Source organism: Echinococcus granulosus (assembly GCF_000524195.1).
Source record: "Echinococcus granulosus chromosome Unknown EG_S00001, whole genome shotgun sequence".
NCBI classification, from domain to species: domain Eukaryota; kingdom Metazoa; phylum Platyhelminthes; class Cestoda; order Cyclophyllidea; family Taeniidae; genus Echinococcus; species Echinococcus granulosus.
This window is the reverse complement of record NW_020170381.1, coordinates 3118401-3128214: the sequence shown is the minus strand read 5'-3', so window position 1 is coordinate 3128214 and position 9814 is coordinate 3118401. Positions and strand designations below refer to the sequence as shown.

The window sequence follows — 9814 nt, the reverse complement described above, 5'->3', positions numbered from 1 at the left end:
AACTCAGTTGAATTAATATTCCAAATGTAAATGGGACCATGGTGTCCATTTGAAGGAATCGAGCAGCATGGACTGTTGACGAAGGTAACTTCATCGAAAGAGGTGAAGTGGGTCTAAATTTGCGGCTGATCTTCCTGAATGCCACCGAAATGATGCTCGGCATCACCATCTGTTTTGTCTCCATGGCGTGGGTTCGCCGATTCAGTTTTTGGTTGGTTCAGCAATATGAAAGGTAGTAGTTATTCAGATCAATCGCTTAATAACATCGGGACTGCCAATGAATGTGATGAACTTCTCCTTATCTCACTGAGGGTTTATACCGCCTGCCTTGCGAGCACTAAGGCGGGAATTCAGTGTTCGCGTTACCAAATGACATTTCGCTGGATCTCTGTGATCAGATGTAAGGTGTACGTATTGTTCGCCTCTACAGGTATGGCATTCATAACTATACTGCACTCGCCGCAGTTTAAGCTATGGAGCAGTTAGCCTCTGGGGTAAACTAGCTAGGACATGAGTGCCCTCTCATCTTGGTCAATTGCGAAAACAGCGAGTCAAGCTCTGGAGCTTGATGTCACTTGACAACAATTCAGTAGCGGAGGTTTTATACAAATACCGCGGCATTGTGATAGGTTGGTGAGACCGCGATTGGACCAAATATTTAACAAGGCAGAGGTTCGTCAATGCGGCATCCATAAGTCCGCAGCTTTCTTCATAGACATCCCACGTATCTGTGTCAGTTTGACATTACATGGTTTTTAAGGCGTCTCACAGTCACAATCAAGAGGTTTACAAAGAAATTGATTTTTGTGCATTCCAGCTCCTGTTAGTGTGTAAAACCTAAAACGCTTATTTAAACTTTCCATGGCCTAGTGTTTGATAGTGGTTAGCCATTGCCACTATTTATCGTGATATTTAGAAGGATGACTACATAATACATGAGTTGTTTACTTCTCGGTTTTGGTAACGGACGATTTGGAGGCTCTGCCATTGTTCTTCCCTCCGGCGGCCCGAGTCCTACTGTATGCCGACAACACATTCTGTCCGAATATTGTGCCTTCTTTCGTGGGGGAGCTACAGACTAGATGTCTCGTAGACAAATTACTTAATCATAGGGGTAACTTGAAAAGTTGTATCCAAATACAATACAATGAGCAGGACTGTGTACGATCTGCAATATAGTGGATGAGCTTAGGGGATGTGGTGACTTCTATAATTTTAGCATTCATATTTGCATCCCAAGCGCATTTTTATTTTAATATGCACTGTAAATATCGGGATACCAGATTTTGTCCTTTAAGCTCTGTCATCGAATTGCCATGGTAACAATTTATGAAGTGGAGTTATTGTATGTACAAAAGAACCACTCCAATTGTTTCTGAGGTAAGGCCAAGCCCTTAAACCTGCCGAATGTATTAGATTCTTGCAACAAACCTGGTTGCATTTCAGGTGCAGAAAGTAAAATCATGCCCAGTTCAGTGCGTTTTTCAGAACACAACTCGTCTAAACTCCTCACGTGGGATAATGCTGACGTGAGATTTTATAGGCATATATTTTAAAAGAGAAGAATACATTCAGCGCAAAGCCATAATCGCTACGATTATTTGAGAGTTGGGTGAAAATCATTTTCATGCTAATTACTGAGCGTTTTTAACGACAAACACAAATCCCTGAGAAAAAAAATTTTGGAAAGTCACTTTAAAACAAGGAAGTTGGTCGCTAACAACTTGATACGTTTCCATTGTTGGTTTATTTGATCGGATCAACACCTGGTCAGAAAGCAGAAAAGGAAATGTAAGCATTCGCAAAACAAAAACATCCTGCACCTTCTTCACCGTTGAAGACTCAATCAATCTGTTAGAGACGTAGGACTTGGTGGAACCAGTTACCGTGAACTGACGAGAAATTGAAACGTAGCAGACGCGTTGTATTAGTAAAGACTAATATAATTAACGTGTTGTATGCCATTAAAACTGCAATAAAAGTGGTCTCAACAAGTCGTCACTTTTCAGCGCTGTCGATTTATGAAAGTATGAAACAGCAAATGAGATCAATTACACGACTTGATCTATCACTCATCACTAATTCTCAATCTAGGTAAAGATACACTATTTTTGTCGAAAGATAGCTGTCTTCATTAAATGATGTCCAGAAAGCTCTATTCATCGTCGTCAAAAGATTCACTGGTGTAGCTCTCCTCAGCATCGTTGATATCAGTCCGCTCCTCCTCTTCTTCTTCTTCTTCCTCCTCCTCCTCCTCCTCCTCCTCCTCCTCCTCATCATCATCATCATCATCATCATCACTATCATCTTCTTCATCTTTATCTTCACTTTTTTCGTCACTTTCGACCATTCCTTTGATCTCAAGAGAACTAAGCAACTGACTGGTTCCTTCAATCTCCGAGTTCATATTAGACGCTGCATCTGACGTCCCAGAAGGGATGACAAGATCGGATGTCGATTTCGAAGGCTGTTGCGGAGACGCTTGATCGTTTGCAAGCGATAAGGATGCAAGACACGTGGTGCTGTCGCACGATCCACTCTCCACATCCGATTCATCCCTTCATACCAAGGCAAGAAACACCCTTCAGAATATATTTACACTGATAACATTGACAAAGTTGGACTAGTTCTGATACTTTAAAGGCTTATAACATTTCTTTAAGACTTTGCTGATAGAAGATAAAAATTCAAAAATATTCTAGCTGGAGGGTATTCATAACATCAATGATGGTATACAAATATCGGGGAAAATTCCTTTTACGGGACATTTGATCAAGGCTCTTTGGATTGACAAGCGGTCGACTCTAGCATTCAAAAGCAAGTGAGCATAAATAATACCTGATTAAGGCGTGGTTTAGTTGTTAGGACTAAATAAAGGACCTCCTTGACGCGGACAGAACAAGCGGTAATAGCAGTGACGATTTACTCTGTGTTTAGGATGTTAGAACCGGATCCTTCCGATCGGCGGAGATTGAGTGTATAGCAGGAGTCTCGTAGAGGCGTGACAGAACTAAGGAGACCACCTTCACTGCTTTGAGACTCAGGGGTGGGCTCTTTTTTGTTCAACGCTTCATCGCCTTTGGCATTAACGCCAGGGTTGGGGCTTGTCTTCGCCTTTTTATCGGATTTAACGAGATAAGAATTACAGTGATATGGAATCACATTTGGGACCGCGGTACATAAGGCAATTAAGTGAAAGCATGGTCGTCCACAGCTAATTGAGATGTTTTAAGATGCTCTATATACAACATTAAAATTTTGATAAATCGAGGTAAATCATGCTGGATTTCCTCGTGCCTTCTGAACCTTTAAGACTTTTTCTAAAAGGCAATAAAGGCAAAATTTAGCCCCTTCGCTCTAAACATTACTTCTCTTTATCCAAAATATCCCAATAAACCTCAATTCTATATTACATGAATGCATATTGTTAAGTACGAATTAAAAATTGAAGTTGATGACTTCATTCTGCGAATCTACTCACAATATCGGACTGACTCTTATGAAGAGTAAACTCCGTCATCAGTTCCGCAGGTACATCCAACTGTAGGGCAATCTGGCGAATCGCTTTCAACTGTTGCTCCTGAAAGGCAATAGAGATGGCATCAAAACGCAGTCCAACTCGCTCGAAGATTCAAAAACAACTCGACACAGTGACGTGTAACATCAAGACTCGGAAACGACGGTCAGTAAAACCCCCAGGTGCAGTAATCAGTGCAAGTCTACGGTAGCATTTACTGATGAAGTGGTGAAAATGAACAGACCTGGACAGGTAAAGAAAGCAAAACTTGCCTTACTGAGCCTCGAATTTGAACGCTTCAAATGAGTCCGGAAAATTTCTACCAATTGGCTAAAGAGCGCAGATTGTATGTGATTACCACTGGTTAGGTGAAAGAGATCTATTTGAAAACATTAACTACCAAATCAAAATGTAAATTATTATGCAGTAGGATATGGAGTAGACCTCGTTGTCGCATTAAGGTAAGGTGTTAAACACTGGCTAAGTGCAGTACATCGCCTCTTAATGCACTCAAAATCCCTTTAGCAAAATTGAAAATGCTATGCACCTTCATCTGTTTAGAACCTCTTAATAATAACAGTGCATTAGGACAATAATTTCCGCTAAAAAGCATAGTAGAGCCAAAAGAAATGACAAGACATACCTGTTGCTGAATTGGCGATTTATAAGGATGTCATCTGTCACGGCTGATGAAAATTTGAGGTACTCAATGTCCTCCATTCTGAAATAAGAAAGTGTATTGGAGCACACATTGCCATCCATATGAAAGAAAATTCCAGCAAATCATGAAAGTATCACGTTAAAGTAAGGCTAAGTCACGTTCATTGACGATGGACCAAAATAAGAAAAAATGACCTGGCAGTGATGCTTACGTTTTTTGAGCGGATCGTCGTGCACCACTTCTAACTGAATCAGCCTAAAAAATGTTTGTTTTCGGTTAAATTTAGTTAAAATTATAGTATCCGGGATTTGCCTTCGTACTAAAAACACATTTAAGCTTCGTAACGAGATTTTTTGTGGTAAGCAATCGCATAATGTTCTTAAAGGGGTAGAATTGGGATATGAATATTTACTTACGATTCAAAGAGGCAGACTGTCTTGACTATTTGACGATTTTCAAAAATCTGCTCAACGAGTACACATTAAAATTTGTCGCCTTTACTAAAGGAATTAAAGTGACACCTCCTTGTTGGGTAGCCCTATCACAGCAAGTTCCCTATCAAGCTGGACTTTACCAAAAATCGGAATTTTGTTTAAGAATCGGCGTATTTCCCAAAGTCAAAAAAACAATTTGGCGTAAAAAACTGTATTTTAGGCGGCTAAACCAGTGCCTAAGAGACGGTGGCCGTGACTGACCGTTCAGCTAATGCGAATGATAGCGCACGCCCTCTTGATGCCTCCAAGTAGCGAACCGATAAAAGTGCACGCCTCGACATCTACAGAAGAGTGTTTACTAGTTTTACTTTTGAAAGCCTTGCTCCACACTTTGTTACAGTTTACCAAATTACTATTACATGAAGAGCGTTAAACAAGATACCTTCCGGCTTGGTGTATGGACTGAAGCTGATGTGGGGCTTCGGAAAACGGGTTTGCTTGGCAAATCAGGGTCCCTTGACTGGTGGTCGTTAAGCAAAGACGGCTTTTGCGATCTTCCTGTGAAAATTGATAGGAATAACTAGATGATTAATTTAGCAATTAAAATCATAGCAGCTAGCTGGCTACCCATAGCAATAATCTAACATATCCTCTCAGCCCAAAAAAGGCCTCCTATCACATCTATTTAGTTGTCGATAAAACTAGTCGCGCAATTTATAAATTACATGCCAGTTATTTATCTTTCATAATCCAAGAAGAGCTTTTAATAAACTCAGTCTGTAACAAAAATTACATTAAGAAACGGCCAATTTTAGACAAAGTTGGGACTGCATGGCGATTTTAGAATATCAAGGAGAGGTCCAAACCATAACAACAGAACGAACAATGGGCAACACCTTATATTATAGTGCGCATTAAATCGTTTTAGATATTTAACAAGTAATTATGGAAATCCCCAGCAAATTGATTAAAAATCCACTTTAATACAAAAATTAATGACAGATTCATGATTATTCCATAGTAAAAACACTAACAAAACGCAGTTGAACCCGATTAGTACACGTCTCTGTTTTTGTCGGCTAATACGTTCCAAGCGAAGACTTAAGATTATCGTTGTTCCCTTGTGGTGGCACCCTAACTAAAAAATCCAGAGGTAAGTACCATACATCGTTGATACCATATTCTTGATACAGTTGGGCTCATGGTTACACGTTTTAATGTGCCTGTCGTCCCACCCAATAAATTGGAAGGAAACCTCGAAAGGTTTAGGTGATTTAAATAAAAAACACCATCACTAATGGTGTTTGGTGAAGTGAAGAATAACAGTGACCAACTTAAGTCAAACTCCTCCAAATGTTCCGCCGCCTGACTTCGTCGTGGCGGATTGTAGCATGCAAGGTTGCGAACTCGGGAAAGTGCTGCCGATTTGAGTGTTCTCGGGCAAAAAACTTTGGGCTCAGTGAAAAGGCTTGCATGAAGCTTTAGGACATCGGCCGGTGGGTCATGACAAGGTTGCTATGTAATCACAAAAGAATGACATCGCTATAAGGAGAGGTAGAGCTAAAACATCATAAACGAATCATGGATTATTTGGGATGTTGAGAGTAGACACACTTTTTGGGAATGCAGGGTACTCATATCAATATTGAAACATATAGACAAAATAAATGCAGAACAATTATTCTGTGTTAAAAATAAGAACGTTATGAAAACCACACCAACAACAACATAGAATAGCTAAATCCGAGGCCCGAAAAGAATCAAGCAAACCCCTGTAAATGTTTAGGTTTCTAGCTAAAATTTAAAAACTAGCATGTAAGCATACTTGAAACGAAGTTTACTCACACGAAGTTTGCAATTACTTCCAAGGTTAAGTGAACCACCACGAGAAATGCCGTTTAGAGTGGCAACTTTTCTCGGTTTTTGCCTCCTTGTGTCATGCCCCTCAAATTGATTCATTAATTTCGAAACGATTTCATTGACTACTGGGTCCTTAGAATAGGTACAACACTGAATATTGTTATTAAAAAGCATCGAAATATTTTTACCTGTTTGTGCTTGCGTACCCCGGACAAATTCGGTGATGGCGCATTTATGCGCACATTACTCTTCCTTTTCATGCGTAATTTAGCTAGAGTAATTAAAGGTATTCAACTTACACTTGGGATTTGTGCACAACGAATGAGGAGTTTTGGTGTCAATGGCGGCTTAAAAAATAAGAAATGAAAGGTATAGTGAACCTTTTGCGGAATGCACTTTCCGATAATGTACTGCCATCTGTTGATTTGTTACAGCTGAGTTGACAAACATATTACAAACACCTGATCGACTGTATTAATCCTCAAAATAACGTATTCCAATCAGAATCCATTCGACCTTGAATTCAAAAGACCGCACTTAATTGTGAACACAGATGCAATCGCTTTGAATACACAGGCAACATTATGAGAACTTTTCAAATAATTTGCAAAACTTTAGTAAAAAAACCAACTAGACCACCCATAAATGAAGCATAATTACCTTAAGTTAAATTATTGTGCCAACATAGTTCTTGTGATGGTGCTTTTACGTTGTTGTTTATAGTTAAAACGGACCATTAGGCAGTTAGGTGGTTAAAACAATGGGGCCATCCACCGTTTGGTTGCACGCTATCACAAAGTGCTGTATCAATATGACTTCACAGTTCAATGCGGAAAAGGGAATACGAATAATAATGCCCCTTTTCGCATACCAGACGTAACAAGAACAGGTAGTTTCGTAGTGCGTGGGCGAATCTACTAATTGTCATAAAGAACCACGCTATGTACCGATCCAGCCACTATTCTGGCATATGAGATTCCTGATGTCCTCTTACAAATCCACAGTGGAAGAGACGACCTCGGTTAGCAGGGCTACCAGACAGCCGTGGTGAGAATGGTAGAAGCCTCCTCTAGAAGATGAGATTTTATGGTTTCAAGAAAACGTTGGGTTGCCTAAGAACCCAGTGTTCTTAGTCTCATTGGTATCAACAATTCTCCAATGGTTACACGAGTAAATGGGCTACGTGAGTGAAGCGAAAACGCTAGGTGCCTCAGGCAAAAGATACTTGTGGCCTTCACTTGTCCCAGACGTATAAGATTTCTGCAGAAACTGTATCACTTGCACCCCACAGCGATCAAACCACAACCTATGCCCGTAGGCTTCCCAGGGGAAAGAGTATATATGGACGCCATTGGTCCCAAGGGAGGAAACTGATATGTTCTAGGTAATGGTAGACTACTTCACGAAAGCAGCCGAGGTAGAACCAATAGGGACATAATACTGAAGCAATTGATTCAGTTTTCTTCATTCGATGGATTTGTCAGCATGGAGTACCCGAATCTGTTCATAGCGATCAAGGCCTTAATTTCGAAAGTTGACTCTTCACTGAGCTATGTGAGATCTTCTGAATCTCAAGGATATGCACGGCACTTGGATATTCGCAAGGCAATGGACAGTTTTGAAGAATACATAGCGCAAGTCCAAACATGACTGACTCTAGTGATTCGCCTGTGGAGTATCACCTCTATGCCACAACAGAGGTGGTAGTTCACAATTAAGTCACTATGTGGTCTCCATTAAGCGTAGGCCTAATCAGTGGAAATATCACAACGATGACAACGTCACCACATTTATGTTACGATGACTTGTTTTTTTTAAAAAAAAGCATTAGCTAGACGTTTATTATGGTTGGTTTCCTGTAGTTTAATTGCCGTTCCATGAACTGTGCGTCAGAATGGCAAGTGGAGAACGGTGATGGTAGATAAGTGCACGCATCCACGTGGAGTGATGAACGTACTGCCTTGTCAATGCAGGCAAGAAACTCATACCCTCGATGTAAACGTTTCAAGGATGTACGCAGTTCGTCACTCTATTAGTGAGGGGACTGGCCGCCGTGTTTCACGTTTTCCATTCAAGCAGCGCTTGGAACACCTACTCGACACATTATCAACCTGTCATGAGAATACTCAGGAAAATAGAGTCTTTCTGTAAGAGTTACGTCTCCTCAGCACCTATTGGGTGTCAATCAACCCAGGTTCAACCGTAGTGACAACTTTGATTAATCCAGGGTTTCCGGAGAAAACTCAGATGTCCAGGTTTAATCCGAACAAACTTCAGGAGTATCGGTATGGATAAATCAATGGGAATTTCATATAGGGTTTCGTTTCAGTTCTTCAATGACGAATGAAACGTGTAGAATGATCTGACGAAATCAGGCCAGACTGTGGATGTTTGCTCCTGTCTTACAATTTGCGCAACCTCTCATCCGTCATATCCACCGGATTTAATGCTGACCGATTACCTGCAAGGAGTCAAGACTACCAAAAGGAAGCATGTCTGGATGTTGGGCAAGGTGCCTCCAATAATTGTCCAATGGAGCAATGGGATCGACTATGAACAGCAGCCGTAGCATCGCGTAAGATGGGAGTCTAAAAATGCAGAGGAGGAAGAAGGCAGAGGAGAGGAAGAAGAACACGAAAAGAAATTTGGAATAAGTTATCAAGTTTGCGGCGGGTACGGGGCATTTAACGGAGCATTACAGATCGTGCTTTTATACTTCCCCCCCAACCATTGCTACCATACACAAGTTACATGTCAACAAAGTAGTGAAGAAGAATCTCCGTATCTGAGCTAATTTTGCTCCCTGTACAAACTGCTCCTATCTGGTGGGGTTGCAGATGTTATTTATGAAAACAAAAAAGAAAAAGGAGGGAAAGAAGACCATGTAAGAGGCAGAGGAATCGTTAAACAAGGAGGAGCCTAGATTGGATTCCTTTGCAGTCTCTCACGGTATAGTCTTTAAGCTGGTGACACAGAGGGGAAAGGGTTAATGTTCCTTCTACCGCTCTATTTCCCTCGCTCTCTCTCTCCCACCGATAGTGTGCAAAATCTGCGCACTAAATATGAAGTAACTTACAAATTAGGCGAACGTTCTTTTGGGACTTGTGACCAATATGGATATTGCTACCTGAATGTCCATGTTCAGTGTCATACAGGGTGGATTTGTTCTAGTGGAGTACCGCATACTATTCAAAGGCTCGCAACAGAGGAGTAATTAAAGAAACTGTCCATGGTTGAGGATAATACCATCATCTTTGGTGCAAAGATCCATTCCGAGTGGTGAAAGTTCTCTCACCTACAAATCGCCTCTTCCGCAACGTTCAGCACCGTATTTAGCTAACA

General features: G+C 40.8%; 1 protein-coding gene across 1 annotated transcript; it reads right to left on the bottom strand. All coding sequences in view use genetic code 11, as the record gives it.

The window, feature by feature from the left end:
• Nucleotides 1–2155: 2155 nt before the first annotated feature.
• EGR_00349 (hypothetical protein) lies at nt 2156–6922 on the bottom strand (the record flags this gene model as incomplete). The annotated part of the gene is made up of 9 exons (XM_024489598.1): nt 2156–2558; nt 2927–3114; nt 3482–3580; nt 5055–5170; nt 5947–6127; nt 6458–6622; nt 6661–6743; nt 6772–6819; nt 6853–6922. 9 exons carry the CDS (start codon nt 6920–6922, stop codon nt 2156–2158), a joined length of 1353 nt encoding a protein of 450 aa, XP_024356276.1.
• Between the last annotated feature and the right edge of the window lie 2892 nt (nt 6923–9814).